Raw genomic sequence first — 23,262 nt, forward strand, 5'->3', positions numbered from 1 at the left:
CCATGCAAGATGCTTTTCGTACAGCTTTAAGTGTTTTATTATTTGGAAATTGGTAGCCACACCTCCAAGTCTCCCTCCTTTCCCTGCTGTGGAAAGCTCCAGCGTTGCTGCAGGGAGGGGCTGTAGCCTCTGGCTGGCCTGGATAGGAGAGGACCACAGAGACATTCCACAAACACAGGCTGCTCAGGGGCACTGTCACCTCCTGTGGTGGCATTGAGGTGGCTCTGAGCACCTCTGTCTGTGTGCCCCTGGAGGAAGGGATCTTCCTGCACCAGGGCACATCTCGCTGAGAGGCAGCAATAGGAATGCAGGCTTCCCAGAAGCAGCATGTGCTCCAATGTGACATGGAGATAGATCCTCGAGCCATCTCTGTTGCTGCCAGTGCTGGGAGGTGGCCAGGCAGTGGGGAAGCATTGCTGAGGTCCAGGACTGAAGAAGGATCCTGATATCACCCAGAATCAGCATGAGCCAGGGGTGGACAACGCTGTCCTTCTAGAGCATCCTCTTCCCCCTGGCACGAGGTCTCAGAAGATGCTACATGAGTCTCCAGCCATGACGAAGGTCCTCATGAGAAGCATTTTGCCATCCTTTCATGCAGAAAGAGCCAAGCTCTCCCCAGCCGCACTCTGTGTTAGACCTCCCCATGTTTTCTTCCCAGTGCTGTTGCTGCCTACTCACGGTTTGGACCACCAGTTCTCAGCTGCTTCTTCAGCCACTTTTCACGCATCCACAGCAGCCTTGCTGCCCTACGCACCTATTGCATAGGACCTGGCAATGATATAAGCCCTCTTACATCACTTAGGGGGCTAGCACCCAAAGCTAGTATAGCAGATGACCCTGTAAGGGAAGGAAAAAGCATTAAAAGCTTCCCCATGTTGCCACAGCCTGCCAACAGGTCCATTGAGGTCTATGTCCCCTCAGCTGGCCATGCTGCCCAGGCACTACAGGGGAGACTTGTCTACGTCAGCCAAATCACTGCTGTAACCCAAGCATCTCGATTTTTATTCCCTGCCTACTCGTTGGATCCCTGCACCAGTATAAATTACCTGCTGATCTCACAGCATGCTGAGAAACGGCAGCTTCATGCCCATACAAGACCTCCATGCAACATCCCATGGGCTTGTGAAATAATATATGGTCAGAACCATGAAATAGAGCAAGAACTATTGAAAGCCACTGCTGGCTCAGCATTTTTGTTTTCATCAAAGCAGCAGGTTTTTTTGGTAATAGTTTTTCCCCCTTTTGGCATTTCCATTAGAAAACCAACAGGGGAAAAAAAAGGAAAGGAAAAAAACCCTCAACAATCTCTGAATAAAAGTTATAAGCAGCCTGACACCTGGTAATGAGATATTTCAAGCCATGGCCTGGCACTTTTATAGTATTTCTAAACTATGCACTCAATCAAGTGACCTTCGGAAGAATGGAAAGTCTGTTACTCCCAGGAATATGTCTTAAGGTTTTTCATCTTATGCCTCAGCAATGGAAGAATACAGTACAAATAAGGCAGGCAAATAACTGGCAAGTAAATACTTTTGCCACACTATAATTATTTCCCTCAACAAAAAGACTTCCAAGACAGATCCTGACACAGCCAACCTGAGAAGCTCTTGGCTCCTCTCATTTGAAATACTTCATGACTTTTCTTAAGGAAACAGAGCTCAAACATTCCCTTTGTCTGTCCAGCCTGTTGTCTTCCCGTTCCCAAGCAAATCTGCAATCCCCTAGCCAATAAAGCTTGAACTAGAGGTCCAAGATTTTCCATTTCTGCACGTTCCCATTAAATCATATGCAGAAGAGAGAAGAAATCCTAGTGCCACTGCAGAAAAGCAACTGGAAGAGGGGTACCCGTGGAGCCACTTGTTCAGATTTGTCCAGAAGCTGTTGCAAAGGGACCCGATGCCCCACACCAGTGTGGGCACAGCAAGGTACCTGGCTGTGACAGAGCTAAGCTCTGCTCCAGAAACCTGGAAACAAATGGCAAGTATAGCTGCAAGCCCTCATTGAACCAGGCAGTACTTTTAAGATCTATCTCAGGGATCAGGCCAAAACCCTGCAAAACCAGAAGGGGCAGCTCAGCAGCGGGGCTGCCAGACCCCAACACAGCCGGCAGGACTCAGTGGGCTCTGGGCACGCGCACAACAAGCGCCTACCTCCCTGTGGGGCCCCAGCACCCCTCCTGGCTGCTGAGCACCAGGGACAGGGGCAGCTGAAAGCACCCAGAGAAAAGCAAGGCAGGGAGCAGGAGACGAGGAGGTTCCATCAGCAGAAACATGGGCAATGAGCACACTCAAGCAGCAAGCCGTATCTTCATCACCAAGCTCCACTTGGAGCATCCAACTCATCATAAGACTTTTTTTTTTCCCCAAAAAAAATATTTGTGTTTTCTCAAAGCACAGCCGTGCCTAGGCCACTTGCTCAGCTCTCCCACGTGATGCCATCCACTGGTGCTAATTGTGGAGACAGAAAAATCATCCGCATTCTGCCCATAACGATCCATTGTTATTTTTATGCATGCACACACAGACACGAGTAAAGAACCCTTCTCATTTCAAGCTGTGCTATTATGCTAACTACAGAGAAATAAATATGCCACACTGTAGCTAATAAGTGTCATTCACATCAGTATTTATTCCAAACATGTTTCCCCCATCACGTCTGCTCTGCCTGGAACTGCTCATCACTAAAGAGGAGACCTTTCTTTCTAGTGATTTAAGCAGACAGGAAAAGTTAGCAATTAAAGCACTCTTTTGTACAGTTTAACGCTTTTTATTTCGGCTATGAGGGAGTGTCACCTGCCATCACGGTATCTTTCTATTTTTGAGCCATTACCTACTAGCACTGGGCTCTCATTTTGCTGATTTGCAAGTTGGGTTCCCCCACCATGCCTGGGTGCCCACCAAGCAGGTAGGCTCAGGGTCATTTTTACCCAAGCCCTGGTACATTCCCCATACTGCTGCCACCGCCTCCCTGTCACCAGGAGGTTGCTTAGAGATTTCCTTGCAGGGTTACTTCTCCACTCTTCAAAGGCTTGCTGGCAAGGACTGAACATCACTCAGGGAAAGTGTTTTAGAGCTGAAAATAGGGTCTCCTGGTTTTTATTTTCTCCCAAAACAGTTTGCCTTGCAGGCAGCAGATGACTTTAGCGGTCCTACCACAAACATCTCATCTTTTGCCTGACGAAAACTCCGAAATTCCCTTTGCCCGGACTAAACTATAATTATTTCTTCATTTTTAAAATAGAACCAAGCCAGAAATCTTCCACCTGGACAAATGGACAGATCTACCTGCCCATCCACACCAGAGCAAGCACCGGCCTCTGCAGAAACACAGCTCCTGGATCTGCAGCCTGCCCAAATCAAGTAAAAATGGCTTCAAAACTGAGGACAGCAGATGCTCAACTCAGGGGCTGATGCTGAAGCCCTAAGAAGTGAGTCCCAAGTGAACGACGGCCAGCACTAATTACCTGCTCAAACAAACTTGTGGATTGTATATTGAGGATCCTGTTAGGCAAGAATGTGGCTGAGCATGTTGCTGCAAGTGAGGAGACAAGCAGCCATGGGAACTGCAGAGGTGTAGGTAGGAAAGAATAAAAATGTTATGGGGAAAGTGTTATTTTTTTCTTATTATTAAAGGCTTGATTTAAAAAGGTACTAAAAGGTATTAAACCCCCAAATTCTCATTGATTTTCCTGGACTTTACTTTTTAAAACAAACTCACTGCATGAATCAACAGACCAAACTATTAGGTTAGGCTCCATCCATAGAGTTAATGAGACTGGGAAGTGCACCAGGGGTGGGTTTCAACAGCAGGTTTTGTTTTAAACTCACTCATTGACTGCTTTTCTCCTGCTGCTCCCAGACATAATCCTTGCTCCTTCCTGCTCACAGGCTGGTCCAGCTGAAAACACAACCTATGTGCATCAGTGGAAAACAACAAGAACAGCTACGCTACGTTTCTTCCCCACAACAGAACAGACAAATCCCACCCCAATCTAGCTGTGGAGAAGACAGCCAGATGTTGCACACACGTTTCTATCCAAGATCACTTACCAAGTGTTTTACTAGCCCTGCCTTTTTCATATTTTCTTGTGTTGGGGCAACAGGGACATCTAGAGATCACAGGCAGAGGAGTGCAAGCTTCTGGAAAAACAGCATTTTCTGTGGAAGGGGTAGCACAATATGATTACAGAGCTGGAATAACAAATAAAACTAGTGGAATTTGAAATAAATCAACTCCTGGTTATAACCAATGGGACTCGTGGCTTGCCCCAACACAGCACTACCCCCAAGCTGTGAAGAGAAGCACCCCCCTGGCAGACCAAGCTCAGTTAGGGTCGCTCAGTGCACATACCCTGCTAGGGAGCTCTGTCCAAAAGCAGCTGATACAAAAGGAGTGCAAATGTAGACATAACACCTGATAAAACTTAGCTAAACTAGACTCAGTACTTGAATCCTGCCCTTTCAGTTCCAGTGCATCCCTGAGAGCATCCCTTTGAGCTGTTGTTTTCGAACCAAGGCGTTTTCACATGACTTTCTTGCTGGATCCACATCTCCGCTGGTGGAAGAAGCCCAAAACTCTTCCAGAGCCATTTCGCTGTCACCAAGTTCATAGCATGTTAGTACAGATACAGGATGTGAGGGGTGAGGATGCACAATGGGACTGTCGCGTGGGGCCAGTGACACCCCACAAATCCAAGCCTGAATATTTCATTGTCCCTGCAGGGTGCTGGGACTCCTCCATGAGCCATAGGAACTACAGAACTGCGAGCTGCCACGGAGGCCTGAGCACTTACGAAGAGCAAAATTGTTCCACATGTAATATTTTGCAAGCAGTCGTGGACACACAGCCTCATTTCCAATCAGCTACTGGGTAGCCAGATACATCTGAAAGCTGAGCATGAAAACAAGTATTGCTGCAGTGCAACAGAGCATTGTGCTGGGCACCAGGTAATTACATCTGCTTTTAACTAAGTCAGAGTAAAAACTTCCTTCAGTTTACTCGTTTTTATATGCCTACAGCCAAACTCACAAGAAAAGTCATCGTGCAGCGCAGAGCAGGTAGAATAAGCTACCTATTTCATTACAATATGCACCAAGCCCATTTGCTTTTATAGAGCGTTCGGCATCAGCTTTAGCAGTGTTTTATGTCACTATAAAAACCTGAGTGGTGGTTGCTGATCTCAAGCGCCCTGCATTATGCTGTTGCATGGCACTAAAATTTGATCAACTACAACCGTACAGCGACTGTTGTCCTGGTGGCAGCCCAAGAACAAAATACACGTCCCTGGAGGTTTGTCTTAAGCAGCCACAACCAGCACATGAAGGAGCAGAAGCTGGGCTGCAGGACACACAGCACAGTTACAGCACAGACAGCTACAGCTAACCCAGTACAGAAAGCAAACTTTGATTACCTTGTTAGAATGAAACTTGTCACCAGCATGTACAAGACTTTCATTAAGGGGTTTATAACTTGCTTGATGCTCTCTGGGAGTAATTCTTGTAGCTTTGCTCTGCTTGTGAATGTGGCTTCACCACTACAGTATCTTCCTGTTCATACTCACACCTGGACAGCACCAAATGGGGTGAAATTCAACAGGGATGAGGTCTGGTGCCTTTGTTACACAAAGTCAGAGAAAGCAACCAAGTGTCTCTTCTGGACTTACTTCCCACATCAGATTTTAGAAGGTGAAACAATTATCCTAACGACATTAAGTTTTATTTTCCCTAATTTAATGTGGTGTGCATTTTTGGCCTGCTGTTTTCCTTCCTCCAACCTCAGTAAAACTGCAGCTGGAATGTGCGGCAGGTGATGAAGTAACCCCATTTCCCTGCTTCAGGAGAACTGGCACACCAAGGAGTCAGCCCTGCTGAAGCATCAGAGCCCAGCTGGAACTAGTGCTACACAGGCTGAGCTTGATGAAAGTACTGTCACATCACAAGTATTGCATTTTTCCAGGTTGCAGTTTGGTTGTTAATGAAGTATCTGCTCATCCTTTCACTCCAGGTAAGGCATGGGGAAAAAGCAGCCCCAAAGATATTTTTTCACTGTTGTTTCTAAAGCATCCAAGCGAAGCGCACATCCTAACCACACGCACAGCACCGAGTTATATCACAAACTCTCATAACGTGCAGTCCCATCTGTTTCTAATAGACACAACAATCCCGCCCTTCCCCAGCTAACGGCGGTGCCTCCCAGCCTTCCCAGGAACAGGCCCAGACGCTCTCAAACAACACAAATGAGCAGGAAAAGCTACCACTGTTAGCTGCAGCCTGTACAACAGGGGATGGAAAACCCTCCTGATGTTCAAGCAGCTGGGTCTGGAGATCACTGACCCAGACAAAACAAGCCCCTATACACAGGAAAAGCTGCCTCCGTTTTGAGACCCCTGTGCTTTTGCCTCCTGGTGCGTCTGAAAAGCCCTCCTCACTGACCAAACTCTAAAACTGAAGACTATCATAAGCAGCCTTCAGTGTTTTCTGCTGCTTACTCCAGCTGCAGCCACCATCCACCACCTCTGAAGCATCCCCTCCACAACAGCTCCCCGGTGCCTCATCTCCCAGGCCCTTCAGAGATAACAAAGCCCCCTCCACTCCACCATCAGGTTCTCTTGCACATCTCCATGATGTGCCCAGCACTGCACCCTGTTCCTGCACCCTTCACTCGGTGCTCCCCACACCAACCACAAGCAACTTCTGACTCTTTCACTGCCACAAAATTACTACTCGGTGTCAAATCTGCTGAGGCAAGTTATAAAGCCTCATTTGTCATTTCAACCCATTTTCTCTCCCTGCTTTCTGTAGCACAGCAACATGCATCCTTGTCTGTCACTGCTGGGTTTTGTCTCAGCTCCAATAGATGTGAAAGAGTCACTAAAATAACTGCAGACATCCACGATCGAGGTTTAATTACTGCTTGCATTTCTGTGCAAATAATTGACACACAAGTTTGAGAAACAGAACACCCACGCTCCACTCAACTGAGCTGACCGAATTACCTGTTGCAGAAAACAAACACAAGGGACACAGAGGAGAGAGGGCATTTCAGTGAACTTATGTCACACACAAGGGTTTACCCTGGTGCAGGATTTTTAAGGTCCATACTTATTCTCATCTCTCATATTATCTTAAATTAGGTTCTGTTGCATTAAAAAGAATACATTTCTTTGTAAACCCGAGTACAGGCCTGGATATTTAGCTCTGTACAGAGTAGAGGCTGGCAGCAACACCAAAGCTCTCTTAGGACTCCTCTCAGGACAGACTGCCTTCAAAGACTCCAGTGATCCAAAGTCAGATGCTGCCATCTGTTGACAACTTCCCACTGCAACAACAATGATGTATTTCTCTTAATGCATGGCAGGCTGTTCAAACATGTTTTATTCTGTTCTTAAACAGCAGCAGAACAGGAAACAGCAATCAGCATCAGGAAACACTGATCATGTACCTGACAGCACGAGCGTGGCTGGGCTGTACAGGTGATGGATCACCAACCCTCTCCCAACTACCCCCCGTAGTGAGCCGTTTTCCTAACTCAGACCAACTTCTGACCCCATACCACCACGTGGGGCTCAGGCTGCTGCTGATTCCTTACACCTTGTGGTCAGCTGAGCAGAGCAGATGAGGAGGCACTGCAGGCAGCACAACGTTGCCACGCATTGCCTGTAACACAGCAGCAGCCTCTCCCGTGGCACAACAGCTGGGCAAGCAGGCACTCTGTTGTCCTGCTCACACAGAGCTTGGCGTTGAGCTTGGGCTTAGCAAGTAGAAACAGCACCCTAGCCAAAGGCTAAGATCTCTCTCTACTTCTTGAGAGGGCATGGAGGTGAAACAACCGCTTCCAGATAGCCAGGGCAGCACCAGAATAAAACTGTTAAGAAAGGGGCTTGCAGCACGTGCACTTTCTGCAGCTGTCACTCACTCTGCCAGTTTTACCCATACGAAAGTCGACTGCATCTGTCCCACCAGGTCTCCTCCATCAGCATCCCCTTCCACTCCGTAGGTACCAAACACCTTCTCTCGAATTAACGCTTTGCTTTCACTGCCAGTTGCAACCTGTACTGAACTTTCGGGTTTGTGCCATGCTGTCACCTCTCTGATAATGCTTTTGTTACCCCAAAGGACAAAGAACTTTTACAAACACTGCTTTCCCAAGGCACGCAGCCTCAGCTCAGAAAACATCACTGAGGCTTAAGATACCACTTTTCAGGTTTTAAACATCTGAAAATGAGAATTTCTGCCGACCCACATAAAGCAGCTGCATTCCAGGGCACATCACAATCCTGGTGTCAGCGCCTGAACCCCACTTGAGAAGTTTCCTGGACCCCAGCCAGCAGCAGAGAACTCTCACCAAAGAGCTGCAGGCAATGTACTCAGAGATCATCTTAAGAACTCAGACCAGCTGCATAAGCTTCCACATGTGGCAACTCAGCATATAATTTAATTACCTTCATTTGATACACTGAGGAAAAGTTGCATCTGCTGCTGCATGCTTCCCTGAAAGTCTTTCTGTTCATACTGGAGCTTTCATTTCCATTTTCTAGTTCTAAATAATAGGAGTTGGGCTGGCCTGTGGAAGAAGTTAACACAGATTGGTCAGCTGAGGGTATTAGGAACACTCTTGCTTCAGAAGTCTCTGTGCTGAGGTCCTAACAGTGAGTGTACTTGTGCAGTAGCAAAGCACGTATACACAGGTAAAATTGTTCAGAAAAACTCATGTGTTGTCACTAATTGGTTTAAAACATGAATGTCTGGGAACCACAGAACCATCATAAAGGGGCTGGGTTGGAAAGGATGTTAAGTCACCGATTTCCAACCACCTTGCCATGGGCAGGACACCTTCTAGCGCGTCCTTCGAGGAACTTGAAGCCCTAGCAAATTCCTCTGAAGGAAGCCTTCTTGATGCATCTCTGATCTTCTTTCATCAGGGGTCAGGAACATTTGTTCTCTTTGGGTCTGATACAAATCAAGATTTTATAAACAGGAACAGAAGAATCTGGGTAAGATTTTCAGGGTTACTTTGAGCAAGAAACCTAACAGCTCAGCTTGCATGTGCAGTCAATACTGCAGAATTACCCCCGCTGTGGGTGCTGAGAAAACAAAGAAGTACTAAAATAGCTTGATTTTGCAATAAAAAGGACCAAGTATATTTTTTTCCTTTGTAACAACTCTGTAATATCTTCAGCTAAGCAAATTTGTTGCAAGTTAAACCAAGAACCTTACTGATCACATCTCTGTGTTCTGATGCCATCTGGAATTCAGACTTTGCGACCTTTAGCTGAATGTGACAGACAAAGCAGGAAAACCAGCCTTTTTAATCATTTCCCTGCTCTTCTGATGGTCAGTTGCAAGCCCCTACTACAGGACACTAGCGTACACCATGCTATTATTGTAAGCATGCTTTTGCAGTTCACTTGCTAGCTTCTTGTTCCTCAAAGATCCACCATTAGGCAAGACTGTATGATTGCCTGGGAAGAGTTGAGACCAGTTTGTTCATCAGCCAGCCATCACATCCTCCTCTCCTCTGTAAAAAACAACAACAAAAAAACTAAGACTAATTTGAAATAGGTTACGTAGTTACAAATTATAGAGTTTAAAGGGTTGTGCCTACAAGCAGTTGCTTCCATCCCAAGCCTCTCTGAAAGCTTTGTGAGGAAGCACTGCCTTCAAGGCACAGTACATCTACCCAAGGAATTGTAGTCCTGACCAGAACTTATCATCAAGAAGGAAAATTATGTCCAATGGTTTCTATCAAGAACCACAAATTCAAGTTGTTCTAAGCTGTTGAAACAGGTTTGCTATATTTCAATATGAGCATTCCTCCTAACAAACACTCCAAAAAAGCAAAATAAGGCACAGATTTCCAACTGTTGTTGAACAAGAAGCCTGCTTCCCATTCTCTACCATCTGCAAGCAGCTCTTCAGCAGCACTCATCTGCTGCATGTGCTGCTTTTAAGGAAATTTGCTGGTATTTCTGTATCAAGCACACTACGCTGTCACACATCACACGCTTAAAATGAAGACTAACAACTCATTCCATACAAAACACACTTTCTTCCTCACTTTGACAAGTGACTTACAGAAATCCCATTTTTTTGCAATCATGCAAAGCAGCTGCACAGCAACTGTCCTGCCCAAATTCTGATGTTTCAAAGGACTATCAAACCAGAAACACAAAGGGAAAGGAACAATTCACGCTTGTACCTTAATTACTCTTTAACACCGTATGATTTAAGAATTCTGTGATCTAAAGTCAAACTTCAGTCATCTAACTACTTCACAACCCTACATCTTGTAACTTCTCAAATAATCTTAAACCTCAAGCAGGAAATTGTTTCTGGCAAGGAATCTTCTATTATTTGGCCAAAAAGTGAAGTTATGGAGTTGCACTTTTGTAGCTGTGGTGACCCACGTATCTAAGAGCTAAGAGGTGATCCCACCAGCGGGTATCAAAGTACAGTTTAACACAATAATTTCTCTACTGAGGATATTCTGTACAACTACCTGTAGCTGTCATCCAAAATTAATGGTAACTATTAAAAGTTTGTTGTATCATTAACAGAAACTAAAGCTGTAACCGGGAATGTGTGGAAACCAAGTGTCATTTGAAGTACAGGCAGAGTTTAAGCACTGTTGAAGAGCTTTCTGTTACAAGCACTATTGCAGGTAACGTTACAAGTCATTAAAATACCAACTGGGAAGACCAGAGTCCATTTGAACAATTTATTAGTAACCTCTTTTACAAGTTTTAGAAAAAGAATCCCAGGATTTTGCCTCCTGTGTGTTTTCGCCTAGCCTCCTCATGGTCCATGATGCCAGCTGAGGTTGTCAGAACAATGTACCTATTAAGAAAGAACAAACATTCAGTTTATTGTCAGTTTTGTTCTGTGTTCATGCAGAGCTGATAGCACTAACTTCATTTTTGTATTACAACAGTAAGATTTGATTCTTTCAGTAAGAGCCTAATATAGCTAAGATCATGTTATCAATGAAAAAGGAACTTCTCTCACAACTCCAAAACACACAAAGCACATCCACAGCCTTCTGTTCTCCAGTGAGGTTTACTCATACGTTCCTACCAGAAGTCAGGTTAGCTGTTCCAGCAGTAGCAAGTAACAGTTCTCAGACAAAATCTGCTTCTATTTCACACAGACATTTTTCTTGGGAGCAGGTAGAGTTGCCATGGTGCCAGACAGCTCAGCTCCGAATGCTTTGTCACTCACTGTTTTGAACACTGCTCAGCCTGATGCAGATGAATATCTGGACCCAGACTGACAACTGAAGCAGCCTGAGTCATTTCTAATGCCATCATTTGGATTATCAGCATACTTCAAACATCTTAGTGTTTGAAAACCTCCTGTCCTACCACTCTATAAATACTCTTGAAAAATCTCCATATGACAACACATGCTAGTCAGCCATGTAGGTACAGCTCAACTAAGCAGCTTATCACCAGAGCTTTAAGAAGAGAAATGACAAGGAACTGTTAATGCTGCCTCTGATGGGGCAGAGTGGCTGAGCTACTGCAATTTATTACTCTTGACTTAGTGAGTTTGGGGAGGGAAAAACATACTGTAACATCTGTTTCAGAGGTTCAAAACTCATTGAGTCTTGCACCACTTAATATCTTATTCAACTTGTACACAATCAGGAAGTGTAAAGTACTGCAAACCTACTGCAACTCAGTCATCTACTGACTTCCCTTACTCCTCTCCCATCTCTAAAGGGCACTTCATAAAATTAAAATGAGCAACAGAAAAATCTTGTTTTCTGTGGTGAAACCAGGATGTACCAAAGCCAAGCAAAACAAAAAACTGTTCATGGTTCATAGTGCCCCTTTAGAACTGGTTAAAAGGAGTATTTGTATGGAAGTTGAATTTTTAGGCTCTTATCTCCTTTTAGACTAATGAGTGAAGTATCACAGGACTCTAACTCAGGCAGTATCAAAGTGTAATTTAAAAAAAAAAAAAAAATCAGTTTCACATATGCCAGGCACGGATTAACCTCCTCTCCATACTCACCCAAACTGACGCGAAGGCAGTAGGTTGTTCTGCCACTTTTCCAAATCCTTCAGCTGAACATCAAATCTGGGACTGATTACACCACACTATAAAACAGAATTCCATTACAAACTGGAGAACTGTATAAAGTGCATTTTGTACACCTGTCATTCTAACTCATTATATGAAAGAATTAAACAACTGCAATTAAAATATTCTGGCAGCAAAAGATTAGAGTATCAAAAGCATGTATCATCACCGTAGTATGAAATAGCTTTCTCTCAGAGAAACCACGACTCACAGTTGTTCACCTTTTATTTCCTTAGCCTCACCTCCTTCCTCCTGCCTAAACAGAGTGACACACACTGCTGCTGATGCTAAACAATTTAATGACTAGACCTGGGAGAGCACAAAAGCATGCTATAAACCATTAAAGATTAAGTAGTATCCTACTTCATCAAAAAAATGAGATTATTCAAGGACAGACTACTTCTAATCATCATATGGAGTTAGCAAAAAAACAGAACAAAACAGAACAAAAAAAACACTAGGTTTTAAACAAGGAGAAAGTAACACACACACAGTTACCAGCATCGCCAAGTTAATCGTATTACTTATTGACCATAACCATGACTAGCACCTCCAGTTACCTCACTGGCTCCAATTTTCTTAACTTCCAAGAGCCAAACAGGACACCTTACTGCAGTGATGGACATTTTCCTGAACCAAACAACTGTTCTCTTATTGCAGCTGTTGAGAGAAACATCACATACAGCTGCACCCTGCAAGATCTGCTACAAAATCATCCAGAAAGAGTTCAAGAAACACTATTCTCTAATCTGACACAGATTATTTTTATGACAGACACATAAAACTAGTAAATGGGGGTTGTGTCAGATTCTTTGCTACTACACTGAGGCAATTTTCAGCTGCATTATTAGTTCACCATGGAGACAGACCTCAACATGATTTTGCAAATTAACTTTAGCTTTCTTTACTTAAAAACCACCTCTCATTCAAATAGCATAACTAGAAACAATGGCACACAACATGTCATCACAGAAGTAGAAAACTACTCAATATCTTAAGTCAAAAGCATCACAAAAATGCCAAACACCTAGAAGTACCTCGTACACCCCAGGAATTCGCAAAGCACTAATTAATGTAACATTTACCTTTCTCTCAACCACAAGCAATGCTCATCTGGCAGCAGCAGGGGGGCTTGGCTCTCACCATTTACAGGTATTAAACATCAACTGGAAAGCAACTCAGTTGCTCTCTCCTATTATAAAAGTCTCCTAGATAACTACGGCATCAAATAAAGAGAAATCACGAGATAGCAAGGAAGTCCTTAAGAGAAACACATGGTACCTACAAGCTGACTTCCCCAAAGATGTGGCACAAAGATGTGGCATGGTGTGTTTAACAGAAATGTAATTAGCCAACTGAACTATTATGAACCTAAAGTTTAATATTTGATATCTACTGGTAACACCCATATTACTGTCTTTTAAATTGACTTAATTAAATACCCTCTTCTCATGAGCAATTCATTCAGAATTGGAGCAGACAAACAAAAAAGCCTCATTTAACCATCCCCCCAGAGAACTGAATTCAGGAAAACGAATCCTACCTTGTTCAGTCTGCCTGTGAGATTGACAACGATCTTCCCAGCTCTGTGATCGTCAATTATCTCAAATTCACCAATGTAACCTAGAGAAGATCAGAAAACGGACAAATCAAAACATGGTAACAAGATACAGCACAGCTTGCTTGACTCACTTCAAGCATCTTGATTCAAGTCAAAAAAAAAAAAAACAAAACACTGTAACACTACAGCATCTGCAGAATTCCAGAAGTTTTTAGCAATTATGCTTTAAGTTACTTTACGTGTGCCTCTGATATGGCTCAGCTGCACCCAAATACCAATTGCTGTCTTTAGTTACACTCTGTAAAGGTGGAACCCATCTGAAATAGTGACTGGTTTGGTGTTTTCTTCTCCAGAACTTGTCCTGGACAAGGACACTTGTGGTAGTTCTAATGTTTGGACTTCCTTTATAAAGAATACTGTAACAGTATATAAGAAATAATCAATAAACTTATCCCCCCAAAAACAATTAACAGCACACTCACCTTAAAGCATGCCTACGTTCATAATTTATAATCATTTTAGAACAACAATTATCACCAATTCACTGTGAAAGTCTGAACAGAACCTAATCAACTCCACAAGATGCTCAAGTTTACCTGAAAATCTCAGTCACTAAAGCAAACCAGCCAGAAACCCTGAACCAGAGCAACATCAGCACTGCGGGGTCTCCACTCACCATGTTTCATCATCACAGTTAAAAACCGGACGATTACTTTGGAGCATGGTCTGATGAGAACTTGGCGTTTCCCACGTTTCTCTGCATTGTTGATGCTTTTGAGAGCATCGGCCAGTACGTTCATGCGCACCATGGTGCCTGGGGGGAAGGAGAGAGCCAGTTACGTACACCACGTTTCCATCAGGGCCACACTGACAGAAGGATGCCTTTCTAAGACTGATTTTAGATCTAAAAGACCTAAGACTGATGAAAAAAATATGTTGTGCTAAACCTCAAAAGGCATCCTGAAGCAAAAAAATTAAGTTAATACACACTCAGGTGTGCTCAAGAGAATGCACAGCTATTGTAGCAACTTGGGAAATCTGACACAGTGTTGTTTAAACTTGAACTTTACCAATAAGCACACGTGAAGATGTGAAGACCACCACGAAGACAACATGTCATCCGTGTGACATCTCTCCCAGGTGAGCATTTGGGGTTTTAGACCCCAGTTATGCAGTATCAGCCGCGCTCAAGGACCAGCACATACATGGCATTAACCATGCTAGACGCTGCTTAGCTTGCTCATCACCAGAAGAGTTACAGGACGACAATAACACGCGGCTCTTCCACCCAGGAGCGTGGGCACCAGTTCCTGCACTCCGGGGACGAAGACAAGCGCCCCGAGCCGTGCCATGCCCACCGAGCCACCCCCAACCGAGCCAGCGCTGCCGCAGCCCCCCGGGCAGCCCCCCAGGCCCAGGGGCCGCTCCCCGCGGGCCAACTCCCGCCGCACTCGTGGCTTCAGGCCGGAGCCAGGCGGCCCCCTGCCACCCCCGGGGCCGATCGCGCCCCCCCCGCCGCCCGCCCCGGGCCTCCCCTCACGGCCCCGCTTCTGCCGCCTCCCTCAGCGCCCTCCCGCCCCCCCCCCCCGGCTCCCCGCGGGCTCCTCAGAGGGCCGAGCGGGGGCAGCGGCGGCTCAAAGCGGCCCGGGCGGGTCGGGGGCAGTCCCCAGAGCCCGGCGGGGCGGACAGGGAGGGCGGCGGGGCGCGGATGGCGGCGGCGAGCGGCGGATGACGGCCGGGGGCGGCGGCGGCGCCCAACTCACCGGCGCCGCAAGATGGCGGAAAAGGAAGGGGCCGGGCGCGCCGCGCGGGGTTATGGGAAGGCCGCGGCCGCGGGGTGGCGAGAGCGGCCCAGAGAGATCTCGCGAGAGCCCGCAAGACCCGGGCGGGAGGCAGCGGCGCGCGAGGCTCGGCCCCTCCCCATTGGTCGGGAGGCGCTTCCGGGGCGAGGCGGCTGCTCGCGTTCCCATGGCGACCGGGACGCTGGCGCTACGGCGGCCCCGAGGGGACAAAAGAGGCGGCGTTGCGTGAGGGCGGGGGTAGGGCGGGGGGCTCCTCCTGCCCGCAGCCAAGGCACGGAGCAGCTCCCGCTGTACGGCTCCCCCGGAGCTCCCGCAGTTTGTGCGCTGCTAGCATGTCACCTGCAGCATCCCCATGGCAAAGCCGCAGCGGGAGTTAACGCCGGAATTGACACCCCCAAAGGAACGCACGGCTCCTGCTGTAACAGCTCCCTCTGAGCCAGCCCCAGCCCGGGGCAGAGGTGCCAGCAGGGCTCCTAGCACCCAGCCCCCGCTGCCTTTTGACACGCCCCATTGCTTCCACCAACAGCTCGTGCCAGTTAACCAGAGCATTTCCCAAATGAATCTCTGCAGCTGAGATCTACTCCAAGATTCACTTACTGAGCCTGACTGTCCACAGCCCCGGGGGCTTCCACCAGTGTTAATTAACCACAGGTGGAGTTACAGCCTCACAGCCCTCCCCCCTCCAGCAGGAGCTGGCCCCACACTGCCAGGAGCTGTGCAGATCTCAGGGAGGTGCTGCAGGAGGACGCAGCCACGCATGGGACTACCACATGACACAAACACCACTTCCTCCTCCAGTTCCTCAGATGCACACACGGGATTTTTTGTATGGTCACAAAGAACAAGTCTGGAAGAAGTTTCTTCTTACTCTGTATTTGCCTATTCAACAGGTACAATACACCAAGAGTTCATTTTAAAACAGTAAACTTTTAAAATGCATTAACACAGGTTTTAGCTTTTCAAAGAAAAAAAGTTCAGTTTTTAAAAAGAGGGAGGTCATAGAAAAGCACGAACAACTCAGACAGGCTTATTTACAACAGACAAACTTAAGAATTTCAGGGTGATATGGTGTACAGACAACATTCATAAGACCAAACATGCTACATGGCTCTGTGACAACAGCAGTTTCAGAACAATCAGCTGTTAAGGTAACGCACCTTACCTCATTGTCTACAGTCTCAGTGCAATAAATTGAGGTTTACACTACAGCTACAGAGCTACAATGTATATATCCAGACCCCAATCTAGCAGATGATCTGGTCTATGCAGCCAGAAAAGCAAACAGACAACTGCTCACTTTCTGCCCGAGATATGGGTACACCCCCTCAGCTATGATCATTCTACCCAGCTAATTGTGCCCCTTCCACAAGGCTCAGTAGTAACAAGCTTCCAAGAAGAAGTTTCCAGAACTTTCATACTTGCTGTAACTACAAGACATTAACCAGTGAAGCTACAGGTTATGAGAACACTGTCACACACTACAATCGGGATGGGGCATTTTTGTAAGGGGCCTCTTCATTTGCTGACAAGACTAAAGCTCCGCACGGCAAAGGCCTGGATCCTTCCTATGAGATAGCTGCAGGCTGCAGAACCTTAACCTGGACAGCAAAAGAGAGAAACCCAGAGCAGCTGCTAGTGACATTTTGACTTCATCAGGGAGCCAATAAAAAAAAAAAGCAAGCCAGTGAGCAATACTACTTCTATTATCTTATGTATACATTAATTCTCAAAACTCTTCCCAAGGAAACCTTGCAAACAGCAGTCAAGTCTTCATTCATTTTTCTTTTCCTTGTGCTTGAGAAGCTTGTTTATCTCCCTTTTTGCCATTCCAACATACTTCGTAATGATCCCATGCTGGTTTAGTCCAGGAAACAGGAGCAAGAAACTCACTGGAGAAACAAAACCAAAAGTTATTTACTAACCCTTTAACAAGCTTCTGTCACCTTGCAATTCCTCGCCTCTTGTAAGCCCCACTAACTGCTGAAAAACAAAGATGAAACTCCAGGCCAAAAAAGATTCCTCAACAAATAATCAAGTTTTACTACTACCAGCCTCATACCATTTTAGGAAGCTAACAAACTCAGTTTTGCTTTGCACACTACACACTTACCAATGAGATAAGTCAGAAAGAGGTTGTGAACCTGCTGTCCAATCCAGGCAACCACAGCAAGGGAACAAAGCATGGTCATGAAGTACTAAAACAAGCAAAGAGACCAGTTAACCACAGATCTGTTGGGAATTTTCCGCCTTCCCCTCAGCATTCAGCAACATGTCAAAGTTTAAAACCTGCTAAAGTTCCCAGGTCATCCCCATGCAATACACGCAGCCTTGTTAGCATTGTGATTAGAGACTATGTCTGTACATTCCCTTTTATTTTCAGGCCATCACTGTTACAGTAAAGCAACTCTTTTCTATCCCTCACACCTTGCTATCCCCACTGGTAAAACTTCTGCTTCACTCAGCAGCTGAAGCTTTATCCTCATCAGTATACTTCATAGCTCCTGTACTTACACTGACACATTAAGGTCTTGTTTTTCAGGCAGATGGTGTGCAACTGAACACACACCAATTTTAATGTGCCCTTTACAGGCTGTTTCTGAAAATTGAAATATCCAAAGAAACCCAATTTATCTTTATTTTAACATCAAGAGTACGCTTCTAATTGAAGCAGTATTACTATTTTAAAGACAGGTATCCTGCCACTCAGGGTTTGAATAGCATGTGTGACTGGCATTAAGCCACAGGCAGAATCGTTGGTTCCTGCTTCAAAGTACTGGTTTATTCAGACACATTCCTTGTTAAAGCACTTAGGACTGAACAAAGCAGAGATCATTTAAAACCAACTCCCAGAACTCATTACCATTTTAGGCTTCTCTTCCTTTATTGTGAAGAGACGTTTCCACCAGCCAACAATTCGGCGACGAGACTTGACCAGGTTGCTGCAAATTTCATGAAATCTTTGCTGCTGTTCTGTAGTCCTTTTTTTTTTTTAAAAAAAAAAAAAAGACAGGAATAAGAACCCAGGTTTTCATCTCTCTCTATATATTTTTTTAAATGTCTCATACTATTTCCCAGCAGAAAGAAAAGTTGTCCAGTACTTATCCTGACATTTGCCCCACTTTGTTTTGTACCCTATTTTTAACTGAGCATTGTCTCTCAAATCAACTCCGAAAGAACCACCCCTATTCAAAACAGGAGAGCACTGCTTTTAATTATTCAATACCACTGTGCGTTCCTTTAGTACATTTGGCAAGAACATTTATCCACTAGTCAAAGTATACTAGAATTTTTAAACACAAAATTCAGTTCAAATATGGTTCACCTCCAGTGTACTGTGTTCATAAGCCCTGCCCTTCTTTGAAGTTATTTCAATCACTTATGATCACATTATCAGTCTTAAGATCCCTGGGCATTACTTCATCGTCTTCATATTTACAGCTACTACTTTTTCCAAACATAGAATACAATCCGCTTCATATTTTTTAGCAGAACTAGAATCTCTAGTGGACCGCAAAGAATGTGCCCTACCCCTTCAACAGGAACAATAAAGACATATTGCAGTAGTTACATTTCAAAAAAAAAAAAAGCAAGACATTTTACATGAGTTCTCACCTCATATACTATCGAGATTGTCAATTGCAATGACTATATAGGAATCATTTGACATTTGTGAAGTGGTAGATACCCATTTTGCTAAAGTTAATAATTCCTTTACACTCAAGCTATTTAAATTTGAGCTTTTCTTACCATTTATTAGAGCCAAAGATCCTAGGTGCAAGAGCAGGAACAAGATAATCAGCCAGACAGAGGAACATAACGAAACAGGAGACACCTGAAAGAACTGATGGATCCAAGTAGTAGATCATCCTGGAAAAAAAAAAAACAATAATAAACACTCCATGTATTCAGCCATCTCAACAGATTGGCTAGGAACTTCAAATAGTAGACCTACCCCTTTGGAAAAAAAATTGAAGCTGGACAAATTTGCTCATCTTACTCATGAAAAGAGGCTTAAGCACTGTACTTCAGCTTCATTACAAGGAAATTCAGATGAAAAGATCAAAATACAATTTTCTGAATGCACTTGAACATAAAGTGCCACAATACAGCAAGCAAAATATGATGTTCACTACAAGTAAAAATTCATTATTGCTCTCCCAGAAGTTGAGTTTGGGATGGGGATTTGTGAGGAAACACGTGAAACAACTAGGTAGGGTGAAAGCTCTCATCTTGTTGGTTCTTAAGTAAATCACAGGGTCCAGATCCACTCCAGGCTGCTGTTTACTGCCTCACCAGCAACAGCTAACCAAACCTGTTTCAGACAAGGAGTCACAAGCCTCCAAGCAGGACAGTGCTGTGCTCTTATATATGAGGTTTGCCACCATTTAAATACTGCTGTACAGGTAGTGGACAAGAACTACCTTTTCTCATAAGCGTGTTAACATTCAGTTGAGTCCTGTGTAACTTATTTGCACTTTGCAGAACTTCTTGAACAGTGAAGAAAGAGACAAACCACTGCAGGGCCAGCTTTCTACACATCTGGCACAGTGCTGCTGTGCTGAACACTCATCTTCAATACAGCACCAATTAAGAATTTGAAGCTGTTCTATTTCCTCCAAGTATTATTCAACACGCTATTTCCTGCGATTACATTACTTTTTAAAATTACTTTTCGATTACATTACTTTTTAAAATTACAATTACTTTTCAAAATTACTTTTCAGTTTCATTCGACTTCCACCCTCCTCACCTCTCTTGAGGGCCATAAAATTTGCATTAGCCAGAAGACAGACTGTTCCTACCTCACCTTATTTGACATTCATACGTCCCCTCTTTTCCTTAGTCCAACAGCGTATGCAGCTGCAACTCTCCAGCTGGTGTGGACACTTATCTGTACAAGGTAGGAGCCACCCTGACTACCACCATGGCACACAAAGGCATGGACAGGCCTCCAGCACACCCATTTTGTACCCCTATCAAAAGACAGGTAACATCCTCCCACTTTGACTCAATGCTGCATTCAGCCTGTCATTCTCTTCCTTTCTCAAAGGAGAAAAGAGAATCTAGGAGGACCAAGTTGTGTGAAACCAACTGAATTTGTCACTGAACACCACAGCAAAGACACAGAGTAGCTAGTAAGGAAAGTTTGCCCTATGGAAGCAGGTTTTTCCTTATGACCATAATGGTATTGCTGGTGGCTTAGGGAAGAAGGCCAGAAGATGACCAGATCTGACAAGCAGAACACACCAGTGAACAGCACACAGCTGAGCATGCTGAAGAGCTACAGCAACTCCGCCTACCAAACAGCTTTTGCAGAAAGCACCATCCCCCAAGTAGGATGCGACTTGTCTTACTTCCTGTTCCCAATTCTGGGTTTTTCTTTTCAGAGTTTACACGCATTCAGAAATAGAACTTGAAGAGCCTTCCTATGTGATTTTTTTAAGATGTCTTTGTAGTCTTTTCTTAGCAGTTTTGCTACTAGCCATAAGCGCAGTGCTCATGCTCTCTCTATGAGCTACGTACAGGAAAGAAAAGGAAACAACACTCATCAGCGCAAGAGGAAACCAGGCTCTCTCCCAGCGAAGAATTTTATCAGTCATCAAAATCACTTCTCCCCATCCTTGCAACTGCTCTTCCAAGCTAGCAGTTTCCGCAGCCTACACAAAAAAAAAAAGAAGAAAGTGTTATTACTAATCAGAATCAGATTATTTCCCATACAAAGTAGCTGAAGAAAATGTCAGAGACCCCAGCCACGAATCCAAGTAATTAAATTATTAATAACGCACTAAGTTATGACACAGTAGAAAGGAAGTAACAGCGTATCTTACCAGGCTAAATGCTACCTCCTCACAGATTTTATCAAGGTGTTCTCCTTGAATCTTCCCTCAGTTTAGTGAAAAGTAAAGTTTTAAAGCCCAGCTAAAACCCCTCAACTTTTAATTTTCAACATCAGGAAAATATATTTTAAATAGCTCCCACATTGCAGCATTTTCAAAGATAACCCTAACACAGTTAATCAGTTTTCTAGATGTTGTCCAACACTAACATTTTGCTATATGGAAGATAGTTGAAAACACTCAGAAGTACAGTATGGAAAAGTTACCCAGCTGATCACACTTTGCATGCAAAGAGAAAGTTTTCCTACCAGTTGCCCACGACAGTGACCAGGCAGCCTTTAAACTGCTGTTCCCATATTATTTCTCCATTCCTCCCCACGCACCTTTTGCAGAGAGGCCCTGCCTGCCCTGGCACTAGCTTGCTAAGCAGTTCACCTCAGGTGTGCCACATTTAGCATGGCTTAATAGTTTGCCCTCAGGGGAACAATGGATCTCACAGATTACAAAATCCCCGTAAACACGAATGGAGCTGACTGCCCCCACAGTAAGGGGTAAAAAGCCATGGAGACCTGCACATGTGCTGTGCAGAGATAGAGCAGATGTAGTTCTCAATCACATGCTGCTCTTATCTTAAATGGCCTGACACCACTAAATACGGGCAGCTGAGTGCAGCTACCACTGTAAGGCATAGTTTACTTTTGTCACACCATCTGAATTATTAGAAAACCACGTTTCAGGGCAAAAAAAAAAGATCAGAAAGCTATCTCACAGACTGCTGAATACCCTTCAGTCATTATATCTTGCTCATGTTATAAACACAAAACCTTACACAAAACAGCTGCTTTACTCCAGAAATCAGTTTATGACAAGCTGGTTTGACTTTACTAACTCCGGCTGCATGCATTTATCGCAACCAAGAGAAAATTAATGGGAAGCATACCGGGATGTAAGAGCATTATTGATCATGGTCAGGCTACCACAAGTCAGCTTCTGTCAACACCGCTCCGGTCCTAAACACTCCTGATGGGCAGGATCTGGCACAGTGGTGTTTCCCCCCCCTCCCCTCCCTTAATTAAAAAAACATTCCATAAATGTGAACTGTTGTGAATAGGGCATCCACTCCTCTAGGATACTTGAATCCGAAGCAGCCTTTTCCTGCAGAAGCTCAGGCTTCCCTTCCACCCCCAGGCTGCTGAGGGTTTCCTTCACCCCTTCCCAGATAAATAACGCTCTAGGAAGCTTCCCTTCTTCACCTTTTGCCTTTTAATGCCTTTCCAGCACCCACGCTTACGATCACAGACATAAAGGCGTTTCTTTAAGCTTAGGAGCATTTCTGCTCCCCCGCCCAACGGCCCGGCCGCTGCCCCCTCCCTCAGCCCCGGCGCTGAGGGGACGGCCGAAGGAGCCCAAACACAGCCGCGGCCGTTAAACGGCACCCGGAGCATCCCGAGCAGGGCAGGGATCGCCACCAGCTCCCGCCCGAGCACCGCCCGGCAGCCCCATCCCCTCACCAGCTGGTAGGCGCTGTTGTTGTCGCCCTCCGCCATCTTGTGCCGCCCTCCTCACGCCGCCGCCCCCGCCGCCTTTTGTAGCCGCCGCAGCACCGTGTCCGCGTCCCGATTGGCCAGCTCGAACGCCGCGCGGACCAATCGCCGAGCCCTCGCCGCACCCACGCCGCAGCCGGTTGGGCGGTGGGGTTTGAAGCGAGGCGGTTGACCAATCAGCGCGCGGGGCGGGCGCCTCCTCCCTTCTCTCCGTCGCAATGCGACGGCGGCGGCGGGCGGGGCCCGGGGCGGGCGGGGGCTGAGGGGCGCTGAGGGAGCTGTGCCGGGGGCGGGGCAGCGCAGGGGCTGTCAGCGCTCGGGGCGTGTTTGTAGTTTAAATCTTAGCCCCCCAGCGCCGGAAATGTCGTTTTTAAGAGGCAAATAAGTGGAAGGTTTGGGGTTTCCTAAAATTCATAGAGTCATTAGGGTTGGAAA

At 45.5% G+C, this 23,262-nt stretch overlaps 2 protein-coding genes across 2 annotated transcripts; both read right to left on the reverse strand.

Annotated features, from left to right (window-relative positions):
- Positions 1-10,702: 10,702 nt before the first annotated feature.
- On the reverse strand, positions 10,703-15,557 carry RPS15A (ribosomal protein S15a). Its single transcript, XM_068699866.1, has 5 exons — positions 15,408-15,557; positions 14,321-14,458; positions 13,627-13,706; positions 12,015-12,100; positions 10,703-10,835 (listed from the first exon to the last, which is right to left on the reverse strand). Exons 2-5 carry the CDS (start codon positions 14,451-14,453, stop codon positions 10,742-10,744), a joined length of 393 nt encoding a protein of 130 aa, XP_068555967.1. The 5' UTR covers positions 14,454-14,458; positions 15,408-15,557; the 3' UTR covers positions 10,703-10,741.
- Positions 15,558-16,299: 742 nt separating this feature from the next.
- On the reverse strand, positions 16,300-22,945 carry ARL6IP1 (ARL6 interacting reticulophagy regulator 1). The gene is made up of 6 exons (XM_068699865.1): positions 22,795-22,945; positions 20,970-21,103; positions 19,194-19,313; positions 18,307-18,424; positions 17,557-17,641; positions 16,300-17,335 (listed from the first exon to the last, which is right to left on the reverse strand). Exons 1-6 carry the CDS (start codon positions 22,828-22,830, stop codon positions 17,217-17,219), a joined length of 612 nt encoding a protein of 203 aa, XP_068555966.1. The 5' UTR covers positions 22,831-22,945; the 3' UTR covers positions 16,300-17,216.
- Between the last annotated feature and the right edge of the window lie 317 nt (positions 22,946-23,262).

This window comes from Anas acuta, chromosome 15 (assembly GCF_963932015.1).
Source record: "Anas acuta chromosome 15, bAnaAcu1.1, whole genome shotgun sequence".
In the NCBI taxonomy this organism is placed as follows: Eukaryota; Metazoa; Chordata; class Aves; order Anseriformes; family Anatidae; genus Anas; species Anas acuta.